General features: G+C 34.1%; 1 protein-coding gene across 1 annotated transcript in view; it reads left to right on the top strand.

Moving 5' to 3' along the window:
- The window catches only part of LOC148939824 (activating signal cointegrator 1 complex subunit 2), a 44,625-nt gene that overhangs the window by 3,670 nt on the left and 19,944 nt on the right, over window positions 1–21,011 (top strand). The window contains exons 2-5 of the mRNA XM_089105850.1: window positions 152–286; window positions 5,148–5,391; window positions 10,871–11,070; window positions 12,652–12,793. Of these exons, the coding sequence (XP_088961976.1) occupies window positions 152–286; window positions 5,148–5,391; window positions 10,871–11,070; window positions 12,652–12,793 (721 nt within the window). The remainder of the gene's footprint in view (window positions 1–151; window positions 287–5,147; window positions 5,392–10,870; window positions 11,071–12,651; window positions 12,794–21,011) is intronic.

Below are 21,011 nucleotides of genomic sequence, written 5' to 3'. Positions count from 1 at the left end.
TAAAAAAAAGTCGAGATCAAAAATGTTTTTATAAATCTTTTAAAGGCACCAAATGAATGACACTTTCTAGCCAACTCGGATAAAGTATTCTAGGCAGATTGACAGGAAGCCATGGGAATTTATTGATAATAATATCTTATTTTTCCTTTAGGAATGAGTCAAACGTTCAAGAACTTTTAGATTTTTTACAATTAACTTTAAGCTACCGAGCTTTTGTGGCTGACTATGAACGCTGTTTCCCTGTTTGGGACGATCTCCAAATGCTCAAGCAAGTTGCAAGTACTGTGTGAGTATTGTAAAAAAGGAATCTCTGGTAAAAAGTATGCTTTAATTTCATTGGTCTATGTCTATGACATATTTTAGTAAGCCAATAAGGAGACTGTAGAGATAAATAAACCCGCCTTTTTAAAACATGGTTGGTTCTTCTGTACTGCCCAATTTAAACTTTAAGCCAGAAAGAAAAATGATAAGTAAAATTTCACCTAATTGGTTCTGCTGTTTGAAATTTTAAGCCAATAAAAGGAATGAAGAGTTTATAAGTCATAAGATTTTTAAAGAATTGTTCCTCTGCTCTTCTGTGGCAGATTAATATCATGCAGATTAATTAGTGTAAGAGACGCAAATAAGATACTTTTTGACACCTTAGTTGATTTCAAATTTTTACCATTATACTTTGGAAGTATAATGGTATTACCCAGGTAATTAGTTAACATGGTAATTCCAATTTTAACTGATGATTGGTAGCATTACCGTTTTATAAAATAATAGTATACCTATAGTTAAAAACAGCATTGACAAACTTTCGAGTAAGCCTAATTCATATAAAAGCTGAATAATAAAGACGATTGTAATTGGCCGAAGCAGAAGCTTTGAAGGGGGTAGATAAAAGTAGGAGTATCTCCCCGTCTGTCGGCTTGCTTAACTTTTTGACGAGTAACTTAATTTTTTGACGTTTCTAGTAACACAAAACAAATAAGAAAAAAGATATTTTTTGCCTAATCGTACGAATGTTCGGGCCCTCTCCCTCAGCTGGGATTGAACTGTGTCGGGAACCTAAAGGTTCAACTTGGACACTTACTCTTACAAGCCTGACTGGGACCTGTAGCCCCTTTCTGTTAGATGCCCTGATGACGGAAATTGAGGGCTCGAAAAGATAAAAAAGCAGAAACAAAAGAAAAACAGAAGAAACCAAAATTTTGCTGTAGAAACATTTATAATGACACATTTCTATAAACTAAATATGCGTGTGTCATTATATGTCTATTAAATTAAATATTTAATTTGAAATCTAGATACTCATTGTGCTGGAAAGCCAGCATCCACGTTGAGTCTCACTTGTACAGTGCTTCCAGAATCCCCAAATTTGTAGTTTTCCCCTGAAATTTACCCTAAAAAACTTTTGACTCTGCGAAATCTCCCCAAAAATTCAAAGTACTGGAAACCAAAAAGGCATGTTAGGTTTCCCTGAAACAGTGCTTCCCCGATTCCCAAATTTTTGGGTTTTCCCTGAATTTTGACAAAAACAGACTTTTGGCTCTGTGAAATCTCCGCAAAAATTCAAAGTGCTGGAAACCAAATAGGTATTTTGGCGTCTTCCTGGTACAGTGCTTCCACTATCCTTAAATTTTCTGGTTCTCCCTGAATTTCGCCTAAAGAAACTTTCGGCTCTGCGAATCTCCCCAAGAATGCAAATTGCTGGAAACCAAATAAACATTTGGCGTCTCACTAGTACAGTGCTTCCGCTATCCTAAAATATTGGGATTATCTCAAAATTTTGCCGAAAGAAAGGCATTTTGGCATCTCCCTTGTGCAGTGCTTTCACTATCGCCAAATTTTCGAGTTCTCCCTGAATTTTCCTAAAGAAACTTTTAGCTCTGAGAATCTCCCCAAAAATTCAAATTGCTGGAAACCAAATAGGTATGTTGGCTCTCACTGAAACAGTGATTCCCCCATTCCCAAATTTTCGGGTTTTCTCTGAATTTTGACTAAAGAAACTTATCTCTGCGAAATCTCCCCCAAAATTCAAATTGCAAGGAAAACAAATAGACATTTTGGTGTCTTCCTGGTACAGTGTTTCCACAATCACCAAATTTTTGGTTTTTCTTTTAATTTTGCGGAAAGAAACATTTGACTCTGCAAATCTCCCCAAAATTTCAAAGTACTGAAAACCAAAAAAGCATGTGGGGTTTCCCTGAAACAGAGCTTCTCCTATTCCCAAATTTTCGGATTTTTCCTCAATTTTGACGAAAGAAACTTGGCTCTGCGAAATCTCCCCCAAAAAATTCGAAGTGCTGGAAACCAAATAGGCATTTTGGCGTCTCCCTGCTACAGTGTTTCCACTATCCCCAAATTTAGGTTCTCCCTGAATTTTGGCAAAAGAATATTTTGGCTCTGCGAGTCTCTCCAAAAATGTAAAGTGCTGGAAACCAAACAGGCATTTTGGCTTCTCCCTGGTACAGAGCTTCCGCTCTCCCCGAATTTGTAGGTTCTCCCTGAATTTTGCCAAAAGAAACTTGGCTCTGCGAATCTCCCCAAAAATTGAAAATGCTGGAAACCAAATAGATATTTTGGCATCTCCCTGGTATAGAGCTTCCACTATTCCCATATTTTTGGGTTCTCCCTGAATAGTGCCAAAAGAAACTTTTGGCTCTGTGAACATCCCCAAAAATTCAGAGTGCTGGAAACCAAATAGGCATTTGGCGTCTCCCTGATATGGTGTTTTCACTATCCCCAAATCTGTAGGCTCTCCCTGAATTTTGCCAAAGGAAACATTTGGCTCTGCGAATATCCCCCAAAATTCAAAGTTCTGGGAAAAAAATAGGCATTTTGGCATCTCCCTGGTACAGAGCTTCCACTATCCCCAAATTTTTGGGTTCTCCCTGAATTTTGGAAAATGAAACTTTTGGCTCTGTGAATATCCCCAAAAATTCAGAGTGCTGGAAACCAAATAGGCATTTGGCGTCTCCCTGATATGGTGTTTTCACTATCCCCAAATCTGTAGGCTCTCCCTGAATTTTGCCAAAGGAAACATTTGGCTCTGCGAATATCCCCTAAAATTCAAAGTTCTGGGAAATAAATAGGCATTTTGGCATCTCCCTGGTACAGAGCTTCCACTATCCCCAAATTTTTGGGTTCTCCCTGAATTTTGGAAAATGAAACTTTTGGCTCTGTGAATCTCCCCAAAAATTCAAAGTGCTGGAAACCAAATAGGCATTTGGCCTCTCCCTAGTACAGTGTTTCCACTATCCCCATATTTGTAGGTCCTCACTGAATTTTGCCAAAAGAAACTTTTGGCTCTGCAAATCTCCCCAAAAATTCAAAGTGTTCGAAACCAAATAGCAATTTTGGCATCTCCTTGGTACAGAGCTTCCACTATCCCCAAATTTGTGGGTTCTTCCTGAATTTTGCCAAAAGAAAATTCTTGCTCTGCGAATCTGCCCAAAAATCCAAAGTGCGGGAAACCAAATAGGCATTTTGGCGTCTCCCTGGTAAAGTGTTTCCACTATCCCCACATTTGTAGGTTCTCCCTGAATTTTTCCAAAACAAACTTTTGCCTCTGCGAATTTGCCCAAAAATGGAAAATGCTGGGAACCAAATAGAAATGTGGCATCTCCTTAGAACAGTGATTCTACTATCCCCAAATTTTCGGGTTTTCCCTAAATTTTGCCAAAATAAACTTTTGGCTCTGGGAATCTCCTCAAAAATGCAAACTGCTGGAAACCGAATAGACATAAAGCGTCTCCTAGTACAGAGCTTTCAATATCCGCAAATTTTCGGGTCTTCCCTGAATTTTGCCAAAAGAAACTTTTGGGTCTATGAAATCTCCCCAAAAATTCAAAGTGCTGGAAACCAAAGGCATTTGATATTTAGATTTGATTGATTGACATTAAGATTTGATTGATTAAAAGTAAGATTTAGTTAATTAAAAGAAAGAACCTAATAACATTTAAAAAAAGTACTAATCAAGTTTAGTTTCAATTAATTGAAATTATGATTCGAGTTAAATGTATTATTTATTTGATACCAACCTAAAATTTTCCGAAAGTAAGCATATACTTTTGTTTTTAAACTCCTAGTAGATTGTAAGATAGTCATGGATAAGGCGATATGTACGTGATATATACGCGTCATGTACGCGATAATGTACGCATTAAAAAAGCGAACAAAAAGTAGTTTTTTGTACCCTTTTCGTACAGATAGGTCTTTATATTGGGGCTTCCGATAGCAAGAATTTTCCAGGGTTGCTCCGAATCTCCCTAAAAGAAAATTCGATTCTCAGAAATCTTCTCGAAAACAATGTTTACAAAGATTAATTGCTTCTATTTCATATTAACGCTCGTAAACGTAAATTACTGGAAGATTTTGGATTACACGATTTCCATCTAAGAAAAAAAAATATATTCAGGGGCGATGGAACCAGATTTTACTTATTTTAACCGTACTAGCTGAGTGGTTAGCGTGCTGGATTTGCAATCCGTGTCCGCAAGGAGTCCTCGTGTCGTTCCCGTGCAATCTCGTGCAATTCCGTGTCCGCAAGGACAGAGGTGCGAGTTCTCGTGTCGCTGATTATTTAGTTATGGAGTGGGGTCAGTAGTGTGACTCTTTAAGCTCAGACAGAGTCAACCAACTCCAAATGAGTACCTGGAGAAATCGGGGGAAAAACGGCAAGCTTTGGATGATTTGCCCCCAATCACGCATTGCACTCCTGCCGAAGGCAAAGAATCAGGAGATCGGTACCTGCGCTACGCGGATGACTAGTCAGCATGTGAGAAAGTTTTATTTATATTCCTCCCGATGTAAAAAAACTTAATAAACTTTGTCTGCTTTGCGCAGGTACCGATCTCCCGAATCTCTGCCTTTGGTAGGAGCGCAATGCGTGGTAAGGGGCAAATCATCCAACACTTGCTGACGCTTCCCGTGTTATAAAGCATGTAAAGCATAGCACAAGAAGATTAATAAATCGAATCGACTAACTTTTCTATGTTAATTTTTATATTAAACAGATTTTAGTGGGTAATGCTAGATTAGTGTTTTTCTTTCTTTTTTCTTCTTCGAAGAGACAAACATGAGTTTGCTTCCTATTCCATAAATTTACTCAATTTGAAGATGTCCTTGCATTATTTTGATAGACTAATTTTATTTTACAGGGATGATTTCACGTTTGAATATATTAATGAGGGGTATAGAGGCATAGCTGAAGAATATACTGGAGTATCTAACGGGTATATACCCGTTGAGCCTGTTACTGGGCCAAGCACAAATGGTATCAAGGCTGCTGAATCGCTTGCTGGACCAAGTACAAGTAGAGTTTATACAGAAGAAGATATCAAACTTGACTTGATTCAACAAGTTCAGGATATGCTGCAGGATTTTGGTGAAGGATTTATTGAGGTAATATGTGAATACTTGTCATTTTGGTTCAAAGATGTTATAACATGTCTGACCCCAAATAACGCTATTTTCAGTGATATCCGTCTGCATTTTCTTTGTGGGCAGGGTTTAAAGTGTCGGCACGACCCCCCAGGGCCCGGGGGTAGGCGTTGTAAGTTATGCCCTGGGGGCATATATGATTCTTATGGACGGGATGCTCTTATGAACTCCAGAGAGGGCTCATTTGATTGGAAACTGAAAGTTTGAGTTCACTTTTCAAGAATCAAAAGAGATCCGAGGGCAACTAGGCCCCCCCACGCCTTTTTTTCAAACCCATCCGATGACAATTTTGAGATAGCCATTTTGTTAAAAATAGTTCAAAGGTCGGACAAGAAAAACTTCGGTGTCGATACAACCCCCCAGGGCCCGGAAGCAGGCGTTCGAAATTATGCCCTTAGGGCATATACGGTTCTTATGAAAGGGATGCTCGTATAAACTTCATAGATGCCTCATTTGATTGGAAATTGAAAGCTCTAGTTCACTTTTTAAGAGTCAAGAGATCGGAGGGCAACTACCCCAAATATATCCATAACAATTTTAAGATAGCCATTTTGTTAAAAATAGCTCAAGAGTTCAATTCAATCATTTATTGCCCACAACTACAAGAAAACAAGTAGTACAAGTGGAGTATAAACATAATAAGAAAAAAAAAAAAAAAAAAAGAAAACATCAACAAACACTAGCAATTAATTTCTACTAAGAAAAAATTGTAAAAGACCATGGTTGGGGCCAATTTTACAAAATGCGTCTGCAGAAAGCTTTTTGTGTAGGTTACCGAGCTTTTGAGTTATATATTTAACATAGAAATTTTTAACTAGATACTGATTTCTAGTCCATGGCGGCAGAGAAAGAAGAAATTTGCAAAATTTGAAACATGTAACTTTTTCTTTTTCAAGTCCTTTAGCTTAAGAACAGAATGAATACCCGAAAAATTGTAATCTGTTTCTAGTCCTTTAGCTTAAGAACAGAATGAATACCCGAAAAATAAAGTACAGAATGATCAGAAAAAGTCGAGGATAAGCGCCCAAGAGCTCTTCTGTTATATTTTACAAGGTTTGCTGCAATTTTTGAATAACTGAACTGAATTTTTCTTACTGCATCAGCAACAATCTATTTACGGAAAAGAGCTAGAGAATTAGAAACAGTAATACCAAGCCACCGAAAGGAAGAGACAGAAAGTACAGACAATTCATTACATACCAGACGAGTAGACGAAGACAGACTATAAGAGCAGATTTAGAGCAGAAAGAGCATCACATAAAGAGCAGATTTAGTACGACTAATCAACAGAATGTCATCAGCATAGGGAATGTAAGAAATATCAGCAGAACCAGAAAATAAGTGCCTGAGATCTTTTCCAGAACAGTAGAAATACAAATTTTGAAAAGGATTGGTGATAAAACAACTCCCTGCCTTACGCCTCCAGGCACTTTAATAGTTGTTTCTGGAGAAGATTTCAGGTGGAAATAAGAATTAGAATACCAAAACCGTAGAAGGCAAATAACCGAAAAATTAACACCAGAAGAAGCCAAAGAAAAGACAAGCTGGTTATGAACAACAGAATCAAAAGCCTTTGAAAGATCAAGTGTACAGAGATGTATGTGTTTACCCATAGAAGGATTAGAGAGTAGAATAGAAAAAAGGTCACGATGAGCATATTGGCACCCCACAGCAGATCTAAAACCAAGTTGATTTTCACTAAAGAAAGAATTATTTTTAGTTAGACTAGGTCAACCAATATACTCAAAGACCTGATAATATCGCAAGAAACAGAAATTGGACGGTAAGAAGAGCAATCTGTTGGTGGTTTACCTCTTTTTGAAATTGAAGTCACGCTACCACATCAAAAGCTTTCCGGGACGACAGAAGACGCCAAGCACATTTGAAACAAAAGTGCAAGATGTGACACAAGTTCAGCACATTGGGGAGTTAGATGCTTTTTAGAGATACCATCAGCATCAATAGATTTCGATTTAAGACAATTCAAAGCATTCAAAACTTCACAACGCGATATAGGCAGAACAAGCGCTGACTTAGAAATCTAGGGACGATTTTAACAAACGCTTCGCCAAACTTTCTATGAAAAGAATAATTCAACACGGAGAATATCTTCGAATAATGCGGAAGCCAAGAACTTGGTGGAATAGCATCACTACTCATATCAGAATCGTCTGTTTTACTTGAATTAATTACTTTCCTCCATTCTTTAGGCGAAGATGGAAAATCAAGCCCACGGTATCGGACACTTTTTTGATACTTCTTGAATTTTAATTTAGTTTTCGGTTTAATAAGAAAAACATTACCAGACCTAGGCCGACCACATTCTGTCCAAACTTTTAGCCAAAATTTAGCTCATTTTTACAGGCCTTAAGGTAAGGGTCAAGTGACCAAAGAGGCTTTTGAGTATTCTTTCGGATTCGCTTTCCTGGGACAGACATTTTTTCTGCTTCTTTCATAGCGGAGAGGATATAATGATAATATCGGTCTATTTCATATTTAGCATAAATAAAATTCTGGCTACACTGCAGAAGCTGATACGGAACATAAACTGTACTTAGAAGTGAAGCCAATGTTGTAAGATAAACAGAAAAATTCGCATTATTACAATCAGACTTATAAAACCATTTAGAACGTACACCACGACTCTTAGATACATTCTCAGCACAAAGTGCAGGCTTTGATAAACAAAAAGACAGCAGAAGGTGATCAAGATCTTGCTCGTCAAAATGAACCGTAACTGGCGAGCAGACAAGAGCTGCAGAACAAATAACGTGATCTATGTCTGATGTGAATTTACGTATAATCATGGGACCTCCGAACAATTTTATAAGCGGGGAGAGAATCAAGAACCTGACTATTCCGTACGTTATCCGAAACCAGATCAGTATTAAAATCGCCAGTAATAACAAAATGCAACGCATGGTTTAATATCTTTTTGAATTGAGGTTTGAAGTCCATTTCAAGCACAAGAGAACTTCTTATGCGGACAAGTGGAACGATCATTATATGGCAGATACACATTAGCTAATACAATATTACCAAGATACACAGCAAGAAAAGTTTCATCTGATTGGAAAACCACAGGACTTTTTAAAATATTTTCACATTTTTTTCTTGTTTTTAGTGTTTACTCCGCTATTTATCTTGTGATTGGTGTCAGGATTAAAAATTATTGAAAAAGTTTCTCCCAGCATACAATTAGCAAGCCAAAGTATGGGTTGTTGTATAAAAAAAAACCGAAAAGATATAAAATATTTTTTTTTTCATGAAAATGACTCTGTCAATAAAAAACAAATAGAAAATAATCTAATAAAAACTTTTTCGACAAAACAAGTTTTTCAAAGAAAAGTAAAGAGCTCCATTAAGCCAAAAATAGGCAGAAATGAAGTCAAGTAATCGTCCAAGCGTAAAACTACCACAAATCACTATCAATAAATAAATGCAACTTAAAAGGAACAGAAATTAGAATAAATAGCCGAGTCAAACTTGAAACATTAATTTGCGCTTTACTGAAAACAAAATATGTTTAAATCTTTTCACTTTTTTTTTATTTAAATAAAAAACCTTTTTTAATCACTTTTTTTACTTTAAGAAATAAACATCAGTATAGGTATATTAAACTGATAATCCATGGTCATTTTTTTTTCTTTCTTAAGTAAAGCCTAAATTGTGTTCTGCTCTTGAAAAGGCATGGGGGCTGTTAGCCCTAGTAATGTTAATTTTTGCTTGTTTTGAGTTCGACTCGGCTTTTTATTCTAATTTCTGTTCGTTTTAAGTTTCATTTACTTATTGATAGTGATTTTTGGTATTTTTAAGCCTGAAAGATTACATGACTTCATTATTGCCCATTTTTGGCTTAATCGAGCTCTTTACTTTTCTTTGAAAAACTTATTTTGTGGAAAAAGTTTTTTTAATTAATACAAATGTAAGACAGTGTTATTCAGCCAGGGGGAGCTGGCGCCCCCTTGCCCTCCCTCTTATGGGTGTCCACGGGTTTCGTTAATGTACAGATGTCTATTTCCTTGCAAACTGAATTTATTATTGACATTTGAAAGTCAAGTCTTAAAATTTGAAAATAAATTCTTCATATTTCAAGTCTATTATACATTAATAAAGTTATTCTTAACTTTGTAGTGGCTGTAGGGTGTAAATTTAGCAATTTTGCACCTCTGTAACTCGAATTCTCATTTGACTTACCTCTATAACTTGTTACCTTTATAAGTCGAAATTTTTGTAGAACGCCCTCAGTAACTCGAACTGTGCATAAGTTGAACTGTACGTAACTCGAAGAAAAATATTGGTCCCGTCAATTTCGAGTTAACGAGAGTTGACTGTACATTAAATAAACAATATAAGTAATGAAACATCGAAGCCCCCAGCCCTTGCATTGCTCCTAGTCGTCTTCAGCAGATAAACTCTGCTGAGTTTGTCTGTTGTTTGTTTATCAGCAGTTTATCTGCTGAAGACTGTCACTGTGCGTGTGACCGAAAAATTCAGAGATTTCTTTATTGTTTCCACTGTCAAATAAAAGGATTTGTCTCTACTGAACAGTTATTTTTACGTAATGCAAAGACAGTATGGTCCTCGAAAGTATCTAAAAATACAACGTCTCAATCGTACTAAAACAATTCTGAAAAATATTAATAACGATAATAATACGCTAAAAAAAGGAAAAAATCATGTAGAAAGCTAAGCTGTTCACTACTTTTATTTTCATTATTTTATCTTATTTCATAAAACGCTATTATTTGCGCGAATACACTATATACCAAAGCCGTTAGATAACTATAGACATCAGCTAATGCTTTTCTAAGGGATCTCCACTCGTAAAATTTTTGAATTTTGCTTCAACATTGGCTCCGAAATTCTTATCGACTCCATTTGATTCCAGCATTGGGTTTTCTCTAAAAATCTTGCATTTTCAGAATTACACTCCCTTTAATGATGTAGGGACGGATGGATGATATATAGACTTATCAACAAGTGAGATGACATCATTTTTATTCAATCTGAAAAAGGGCTTATGCCAGGTTTGCCTCTCACTCACTCGGACTATCTGTCTTAGCCTTTTCTACAATCAACCGCGGCTTGATGCCCGCAACTACCTGATTTTAATTGAAAATCAACGGGAAATCAAGTAGATATATTTTAATAATTTAAATTTATAATCTAAATATTTTAATAACGTATTTTAAGACGGACAATGTCACTGAACTGTTCGCCTTCTTGAATGTGTAGGAATCGTAACGTATTCATCACCATACTAAAACAGCTTTTTAAAAATAGATTCTTGTAGTTTCAAAATTACATTCACCTTTCTTTTGCGAGTCAATTCTTGGTATATAAATGTATAAATCCATTTGTTGTAAAGCAGAACATTGATTATTTTACTTATTATTATTTTCTATAATAATTATTTTATATTATAATTCTGTTGTAGGCTTGTTTGGACTACTATGGAAATAACGTTGAGCAGGTTATCAATGCAATATTGGAAGACAACCTGCCACCGCATTTGGCTACTATGGATAGGTTGGCGGCTCGAAAAATTACAATTAATAGCAACATTGACAATGTAAATGGTATAACTGACGATATTGGGGAATTGCAAATAGGGAAAAAAGGAAGAAAGGGGGATCGGTAAGCTCTATACCTTTTACTACGTGCCTAACGTTCATAACGTTCCTAGGCCTTGTTATGTTTAACTATCTGTCTGTAATGGAAAATTGTGTGTATGACGTTCTTTTTTGTAAACTAATCACACTATTCCTTCGGTATAGGTATGAAAGCGAAAAAAACTTTATGACGTTCTTTTTTGTAAACCAATCACACTATTGTTTTAGTATACGTTTGAAATGAAAACCAAATAATTCCGCCTTATTAAATCCTGTTTGGCTCTATTGTATTTCTCCGTGAAATTTTAAGCGAGGAAAAAGAAGAGACTAAGGTCTGTTCTTTTCTCTTCAAACTGAGGTCTGGTGGGGTAAACCAAAATCTGGGTGAGGCAGTTGCCCCCCTGTCCCATAGTAAATTACGCCACTGACTAACAGATCACCGCAGCCCCAAGCTGCCTGAGGCCAACAAAGCTACAAACGCTTCTCCTCCATCCCAATCTATTCAAAGCATCCTTCTTTCCACATTCCCAGGAAGTTTCCATTTACCTTAGCTCTTTCTTTACGACATCTTGCCACCCCAACTGTGGACGACTTGCTTTCCGTTGAGGTCCAGGCGATTGGCCGAAAAGGACGATCTTTGGCAATCTGTCATCCTTCATCCGCAGAAAATGCCCTAACCATCTCAACCTTTCTCCCAATATAGCCATAGAAAGTGGGATTGAACCACACTTTCCGTACAGTCTACTGTTTGAAATACGGCCGATCGGTTGGGTACCCAAACTAACATAGGATCACGGAACTAAACAATTTATAATGCTCCACAGAATTTAGGCTGTTTGTAATTTCGTTTGAAACGCTTCTCGTTATTGAGTTTTATGAGTTTTAGGAATGCAAAGAATGAAGAAGTAAAGGAATTTATTGAAGATAAAATGAGTAAAGCATAATTCAAAGATTTATTAACGAAGCTTGCGAGTATTGACCCCCCCCCCCCTGTCATTTTTCACTGGATCGCAAGTCAGTCTAAAAAATTGCCTTATCTTACTCGGGGTCATTAGAACATAGTCATGACAGTATATTTTTTGGTATAACTACCTCCCCCCCCCAACAAAATATTTATGACAATCTTAAAGAAATCTAGTCCTTTACTCAGTAACTCAAATAAATTCCAAGACAAAATAACATTAACACAAATTACTGATCTAGGGCTGTTGCACTTTGGGGATAGGACAACGAAAGAAAATTGGGGAGGAGTCTCAATTGCTGAACATTTACATTCAATGGTTGAGAAATTTCGTAACAGAATAAGTGTAAAAATTTGTAAATATTTTTCGAAAACAAACATAGGGTGTTCAACTGAAAACGTAAATTATAACGTAAATTTAGAGATTAATTGAAAATAGGCTTTTTCACTTCTCGAATGCCCTTGAAATTTACGTCAGTCTTGAAGAAGAATTTTCACCTTTTTATTTTTCATTCACAAAGTTTTCAACTTTTATTTTTTACGCTGTGAAACCTTAATGTACCTTATCTGACTAAATTTTAATTTTTTCATTTCTGGCTCACTAAATTTTCATTCTTTTCCTTTATAAGTCTTTATTCTTTTTAGGAATGTAAAGAATGATGAAGTAAAGCAATTTATTGAAGATAAAAAGAGTAAAGCCGAATTCAAAGATTTAGTTACGAAGTTTGCAAGTATCGACACTGAAGGTTCAGTTTATGATAATATGGGACCTGAGAAATTTGATGAGGTATTTCAATTTTTTTTGGCAATCTTTAAAAGTGAAATTAATTGCCATTTTTTTGCCGAAAGTGAACTTATTCTTTTGAATTCCAGTGTAAACTCTTTGAGCAAAACTGAAAAAGAAAAACAAATTATTTTAAGAAGCTAACGATTTGTATGTAACAACATAAGAAAAAGAAAATTCTAAGATTTAGTAGCGAAGTATCAACAAAGAAGACTCTGTTTATGATATTTTGGGACCTGAAAAATTTGATGAGGTATTTCAGTAATTTTGGCAACATTTACAAGTGAAAGTGATTTGCTAATTTTTTTTTGCCGAACGTGAACTTATTCTGTTGAATTCCAGTGTAAACTCTTTTGAGTAAAACTGAAAAAGAAAACAAATTATTTTAAGAAGCTAACGATTTATATGTAATAAGATAGGAAAAATTTTAGAAAATTCAAAGATTTAGTAGCGAAGTATCGGCAAAGAAGACTCTGTTTATGATATTCTGGGATCTGAAAAATTTGATGAGGTGTATCAGTGATTTTGGCAACATTTAAAAGTGAAAGTGATTTGCCAAAAACATTTTTTTACGGAAAGTGAACTAAATATTTTGAATGCCGGTAAAGAGTAAGACTAAAAAAGAAAAATAACTAATTGTGAAAAGCTAATAATTTGGATGTAATAAGATGGGATAAATCTTAGGAAATTCAAAGATTTAGTAGCGAAGTTTGCAAGCATTGACACAAAGGACTAAAAAAAAAAAAATTGATAAGGTATTTCAGTTTTTTTGGCAGCTTTTAAAAGTGAAATTAATTTGCCAAAAATTTTTTTCCTGAAAGTGAACTAAGTTTCTTGAATACCTGTAAAGAGTAAAACTAAAAAACCCAAATTATTGAGAAAAACTAACAATTTGTATATAATAAGATAGGCTTCGACAATACAAGAGGATATTATGTGACAGCAGGGGCGACAGCTCATGAAAATGTAGAGAGGGGGCAAGGAATTTTCTTCAATTTTTAAAAATTGAAGATACAAAAATGTTATTTTCAAAATCTTGGGAAGGGGGGGGGGGCTTTTTGTCAATAAAAATAACAAAAAATAATTTTCAGGGTCTAGGGGTGGTATGAGAATTTGTTTTCTGCTCCCCGTCCCAGTTGGCACTGAAGAGCTTCACTGGCGCTGAGGGCTTTCATTGAAATTAATTTTTGGCATTTTACTGAGTTTGCACCTTCTTCTTAAAAGTTCTTTTGCTAAAAAATTGTGCCAATTCCTTGTACTTAGAGTAAAATTACCAGTAAAATTTGTGCAAGTTCCTTGTACTTCAGAGTAAAATTACCAGTAAAATTTGTGTCAGTTCCTTTTATTTCAGAGTAAAAATTACCAGCATAATTACCAGTAAAATTTGTGCCACTTCCTTGTACTTCAGAGTAAAATTACCATTAAAATTTGTGTCAGTTCCTTTTACTTCAGAGTAAAAATTACCAGTATAATTTAAATTACCAGCATAATTACCAGTAAAATTTGTGCCAGTTCCTTGTACTTCAGGGTAAAATTTGTGCCAGTTTCTTGTACTTCAAAGTAAAATTACCAGTAAAATTTGTGTCAGTTGCTTTTACTTCAGAGTAAAAATTACCAGCATAATTACCAGTAAAATTTGTGCCACTTCCTTGTACTTCAGAGTAAAATTTGTGCCAGTTTCTTGTACTTCCGAGTTAAATTACCAGTAAAATTTGTGTCAGTTCCTTTTACTTCAGAGTAAAAATTACCAGCATAATTACCAGTAAAATTTGTGCCACTTCCTTGTACTTCAGAGTAAAATTACCAGTAAAATTTGTGTCAGTTCCTTTTACTTCAGAGTAAAAATTACCAGCATAATTACCAGTAAAATTTGTGCCACTTCCTTGTACTTCAGAGTAAAATTAACAGTAAAATTTGTGTCAGTTCCTTTTACTTCAGAGTAAAAATTACCAGTATAATTTAAATTACCAGCATAATTACCAGTAAAATTTGTGCCAGTTCCTTGTACTTCAGAGTAAAATTTGTGCCAGTTTCTTGTACTTCAAAGTAAAATTACCAGTAAAATTTGTGTCAGTTGCTTTTACTTCAGAGTAAAAATTACCAGCATAATTACCAGTAAAATTTGTGCCACTTCCTTGTACTTCGGAGTAAAATTACCAGTAAAATTTGTGTCAGTTGCTTTTACTTCAGAGTAAAAATTACCAGTATAATTTAAATTACCAGCATAATTACCAGTAAAATTTGTGCCAGTTCCTTGTACTTCAGAGTAAAATTTGTGCCAGTTCCTTGTACTTCAGAGTAAAATTTGTGTCAGTTTCTTGTACTTCAGAGTAAAATTACCAGTAAAATTTGTGTCAGTTCCTTTTACTTCAGAGTAAAAATTACCAGCATAATTACCAGTAAAATTTGTGCCACTTCCTTGTACTTCAGAGTAAAATTACCAGTAAAATTTGTGTTAGTTCCTTTTACTTCAGAGTAAAAATTACCAGTATAATTTAAATTACCAGCATAATTACCATTAAAATTTGTGCGAGTTCCTTGTACTTCAGAGTAAAATTTGTGCCAGTTTCTTGTAATTCAGAGTAAAATTACCAGTAAAATTTGTGTCAGTTCCTTTTACTTCAGAGTAAAAATTACCAGCATAATTACCAGTAAAATTTGTGCCACTTCCTTGTACTTCAGAGTAAAATTACCAGTAAAATTTGTGTCAGTTCCTTTTACTTCAGAGTAAAAATTACCAGCATAATTACCAGTAAAATTTGTGCCACTTCCTTGTACTTCAGAGTAAAATTACCTGTAAATTTTGTGTCAGTTCCTTTTACTTCAGAGTAAAAATTACCAGTATAATTTAAATTACCAGCATAATTACCAGTAAAATTTGTGCCAGTTCCTTGTACATCAAAGTAAAATTACCAGTAAAATTTGTGTCAGTTGCTTTTACTTCAGAGTAAAAATTACCAGCATAATTACCAGTAAAATTTGTGCCACTTCCTTGTACTTCAGAGTAAAATTACCAGTAAAATTTGTGTCAGTTCCTTTTACTTCAAAGTAAAAATTACCAGTATAATTTAAATTACCAGCATAATTACCAGTAAAATTTGTGCCAGTTCCTTGTACTTCAGAGTAAAATTTGTGCCAGTTTCTTGTACTTCCGAGTAAAATTACCAGTAAAATTTGTGTCAGTTCCTTTTACTTCAGAGTAAAAATTACCAGCATAATTACCAGTAAAATTTGTGTCAGTTTCTTTTACTTCAGAGTAAAAATTACCAGCATAATTACAAGTAAAATTTGTGCCACTTCCTTGTACTTCAGAGTAAAATTAACAGTAAAATTTTTGTCAGTTCCTTTTACTTCAGAGTAAAAATTACCAGTATAATTTAAATTACCAGCATAATTACCAGTAAGATTTGTGCCAGTTCCTTGTACTTCAGAGTAAAATTTGTGCCAGTTTCTTGTACTTCAAAGTAAAATTACCAGTAAAATTTGTGTCAGTTGCTTTTACTTCAGAGTAAAAATGACCAGCATAATTACCAGTAAAATTTGTGCCACTTCCTTGTACTTCAAAGTAAAATTACCAGTAAAATTTGTGTCAGTTGCTTTTACTTCAGAGTAAAAATTACCAGTATAATTTAAATTACCAGCATAATTACCAGTAAAATTTGTGCCAGTTCCTTGTACTTCAGAGTAAAATTTGTGCCAGTTTCTTTTACTTCAAAGTAAAATTACCAGTAAAATTTGTGTCAGTTGCTTTTACTTCAGAGTAAAAATTACCAGCATAATTACCAGTAAAATTTGTGCCACTTCCTTGTACTTCGGAGTAAAATTACCAGTAAAATTTGTGTCAGTTCCTTTTACTTCAGAGTAAAAATTACCAGTATAATTTAAATTACCAGCATAATTACCAGTAAAATTTGTGCCAGTTCCTTGTACTTCAGAGTAAAATTTGTGCCAGTTCCTTGTACTTCAGAGTAAAATTTGTGCCAGTTTCTTGTACTTCAGAGTAAAATTACCAGTAAAATTTGTGTCAGTTCATTTTACTTCAGAGTAAAAATTACCAGCATAATTACCAGTAAAATTTGTGCCACTTCCTTGTACTTCGGAGTAAAATTAACAGTAAAATTTGTGTTAGTTCCTTTTACTTCAGAGTAAAAATTACCATAATAATTTAAATTACCAGCATAATTACCAGTAAAATTTGTGCGAGTTCCTTGTACTTCAGAGTAAAATTTGTGCCAGTTTCTTGTACTTCAGAGTAAAATTACCAGTAAAATTTGTGTCAGTTCCTTTTACTTCAGAGTAAAAATTACCAGCATAATTACCAGTAAAATTTGTGCCACTTCCTTGTACTTCAGAGTAAAATTACCAGTAAAATTTGTGTCAGTTCCTTTTACTTCAGAGTAAAAATTACCAGCATAATTACCAGTAAAATTTGTGCCACTTCCTTGTACTTCAGAGTAAAATTACCAGTAAAATTTGTGTCAGTTCCTTTTACTTCATAGTAAAAATTACCAGTATAATTTAAATTACCAGCATAATTACCAGTAAAATTTGTGCAAGTTTCTTGTACTTCAGAGTAAAATTTGTGTCAGTTGCTTTTACTTCAGAGTAAAAATTACCAGCATAATTACCAGTAAAATTTGTGCCACTTCCTTGTACTTCAGAGTAAAATTACCAGTAAAATTTGTGTCAGTTCCTTTTACTTCAGAGTAAAAATTACCAGCATAATTACCAGTAAAATTTGTGCCACTTCCTTGTACTTCAGAGTAAAATTACCAGTAAAATTTGTGTCAGTTCCTTTTACTTGAGAGTAAAAATTACCAGAATAATTTAAATTACCAGCATAATTACCAGTAAAATTTGTGCCAGTTCCTTGTACTTCAGAGTAAAATTTGTGCCAGTTTCTTGTACTTCAAAGTAAAATTACCAGTAAAATTTGTGTCAGTTGCTTTTACTTCAGAGTAAAAATTACCAGTATAATTTAAATTACCAGCATAATTACCAGTAAAATTTGTGCCAGTTCCTTGTACTTCAGAGTAAAATTTGTGCCAGTTCCTTGTACTTTAGAGTAAAATTTGTGCCAGTTCCTTGTACTTCAGAGTAAAATTACCAGTAAAATTTGTGTCAGTTCCTTTTACTTCAGAGTAAAAATTACCAGCATAATTACCAGTAAAATTTGTGCCACTTCCTTGTACTTCAGAGTAAAATTACCAGTAAAATTTGTGTCAGTTCCTTTTACTTCAGAGTAAAAACTACCAGTATAATTTAAATTACCAGCATAATTACCAGTAAAATTTGTGCGAGTTCCTTGTACTTCAGAGTAAAATTTGTGCCAGTTTCTTGTACTTCAGAGTAAAATTACCAGTAAAATTTGTGTCAGTTCCTTTTACTTCAGAGTAAAAATTACCAGCATAATTACCAGTAAAATTTGTGCCAGTTCCTTGTACTTCAGAGTAAAATTACCAGTAAAATTTGTGTCAGTTTCTTTTACTTCAGAGTAAAAATTACCAGCATAATTACCAGTAAAATTTGTGCCACTTCCTTGTACTTCAGAGTAAAATTACCAGTAAAAGTTGTGTCAGTTCCTTTTACTTCAGAGTAAAAATTACCAGTATAATTTAAATTACCAGCATAATTACCAGTAAAATTTGTGCCAGTTCCTTGTACTTCAGAGTAAAATTTGTGTCAGTTGCTTTTACTTCAGAGTAAAAATTACCAGCATAATTACCAGTAAAATTTGTGCCACTTCCTTGTACTTCAGAGTAAAATTACCAGTAAAATTTGTGTCAGTTCCTTTTACTCCAGAGTAAAAATTACCAGCATAATTACCAGTAAAATTTGTGCCACTTCCTTGTACTTCAGAGTAAAATTACCAGTAAAATTTGTGTCAGTTCCTTTTACTTGAGAGTAAAAATTACCAGTATAATTTAAATTACCAGCATAATTACCAGTAAAATTTGTGCCAGTTCCTTGTACTTCAGAGTAAAATTTGTGCCAGTTTCTTTTACTTCAGAGTAAAATTACCAGTAAAATTTGTGTCAGTTGCTTTAATTTCAGACTAAAAATTACCAGCATATTTAACAGTAAAATTTGTGCCACTTCCTTGTACTTCGGAGTAAAATTACCAGTAAAATTTGTGTCAGTTGCTTTTACTCCAGAGTAAAAATTACCAGTATAATTTAAATTACCAGCATACTTACCAGTAAAATTTGTGCCAGTTCCTTGTACTTCAGAGTAAAATTTGTGCCAGTTTCTTTTACTTCAAAGTAAAATTACCAGTAAAATTTGTGTCAGTTCCTTTAACTTCAGAGTAAAAATTACCAGCATAATTACCAGTAAAATTTGTGCCACTTCCTTGTACTTCGGAGTAAAATTACCAGTAAAATTTGTGTCAGTTGCTTTTACTTCAGAGTAAAAATTACCAGTATAATTTAAATTACCAGCATAATTACCAGTAAAATTTGTGCCAGTTCCTTGTACTTCAGAGTAAAATTTGTGCCAGTTCCTTGTACTTCAGAGTAAAATTTGTGCCAGTTTCTTGTACTTCAGAGTAAAATTACCAGTAAAATTTGTGTCAGTTCCTTTTACTCCAGAGTAAAAATCACCAGCATAATTACCAGTAAAATTTGTGCAACTTCCTTGTACTTCAGAGTAAAATTAACAGTAAAATTTGTGTCAGTTCCTTTTACTTCAGAGTAAAAATTACCAGCATAATTTAAATTACCAGCATAATTACCAGTAAAATTTGTGCGAGTTCCTTGTACTTCAGAGTAAAATTTGTGCCAGTTTCTTGTACTTCAGAGTAAAATTACCAGTAAAATTTGTGTCAGTTCCTTTTACTTCAGAGTAAAAATTACCAGCATAATTACCAGTAAAATTTTTGCCACTTCCTTGTACTTCAGAGTAAAATTACCAGTAAAATTTGTGTCAGTTCCTTTTACTTCAGAGTAAAAATTACCAGCATAATTACCAGTAAAATTTGTGCCACTTCCTTGTACTTCAGAGTAAAATTACCAGTAAAATTTGTGTCAGTTCCTTTTACTTCAGAGTAAAAATTACCAGTATAATTTAAATTACCAGCATAATTACCAGTAAGATTTGTGCCAGTTCCTTGTACTTCAGAGTAAAATTTGTGCCAGTTTCTTGTACTTCAAAGTAAAATTACCAGTAAAATTTGTGTCAGTTGCTTTTACTTTAGAGTAAAAATTACCAGCATAATTACCAGTAAAATTTGTGCCACTTCCTTGTACTTCAGAGTAAAATTACCAGTAAAATTTGTGTCAGTTCCTTTTACTTCAGAGTAAAAATTACCAGAATAATTTAAATTACCAGCATAATTACCAGTAAGATTTGTGCCAGTTCCTTGTACTTCAGAGTAAAATTTGTGCCAGTTTCTTGTACTTCAGAGTAAAATTACCAGTAAAATTTGTGTCAGTTCCTTTTACTTCAGAGTAAAAATCACCAGCATAATTACCAGTAAAATTTTTGCCACTTCCTTGTACTTCAGAGTAAAATTACCAGTAAAATTTGTGTCAGTTCCTTTTACTTCAGAGTAAAAATTACCAGCATAATTACCAGTAAAATTTGTGCCACTTCCTTGTACTTCAGAGTAAAATTACCAGTAAAATTTGTGTCAGTTCCTTTTACTTCAGAGTAAAAATTACCAGCATAATTTAAATTACCGGCATAATTACCAGTAAAATTTGTGCCAGTTCCTTGTAATTCAGAGTAAAATTTGTGCCAGTTTTTTGTACTTCAAAGTAAAATTACCAGTAAAATTTGTGTCAGTTGCTTTTATTTCAGAGTAAAAATTACCAGCATAATTACCAGTAAAATTTGTGCCACTTCCTTGTACTTCAGAGTAAAATTACCAGTAAAATTTGTGTCAGTTCCTTTTACTTCAGAGTAAAAATTACCAGTATAATTTAAATTACCAGCATAATTACCAGTAAAATTTGTGCCAGTTCCTTGTACTTCAGAGTAAAATTTGTGCCAGTTACTTGTACTTCAGAGTAAAATTACCAGTAAAATTTGTGTCAGTTCCTTTTACTTCAGAGTAAAAATTACCAGAATAATTACCAGTAAAATTTGTGCCACTTCCTTGTACTTCAGAGTAAAATTACCAGTAAAATTTGTGTCAATTCCTTTTACTTCAGAGTAAAAATTACCAGCATAATTACCAGTAAAATTTGTGCCACTTCCTTGTACTTCAGAGTAAAATTAC

Source organism: Artemia sp. Qi Xiang Cuo, chromosome 20, assembly GCF_049724085.1.
Source record: "Artemia sp. Qi Xiang Cuo chromosome 20, ASM4972408v1, whole genome shotgun sequence".
Taxonomy (NCBI): domain Eukaryota; kingdom Metazoa; phylum Arthropoda; class Branchiopoda; order Anostraca; family Artemiidae; genus Artemia; species Artemia sp. Qi Xiang Cuo.
Note: the sequence above shows the minus strand (reverse complement) of the source record. Positions and strands in the feature narration are given on the sequence as shown.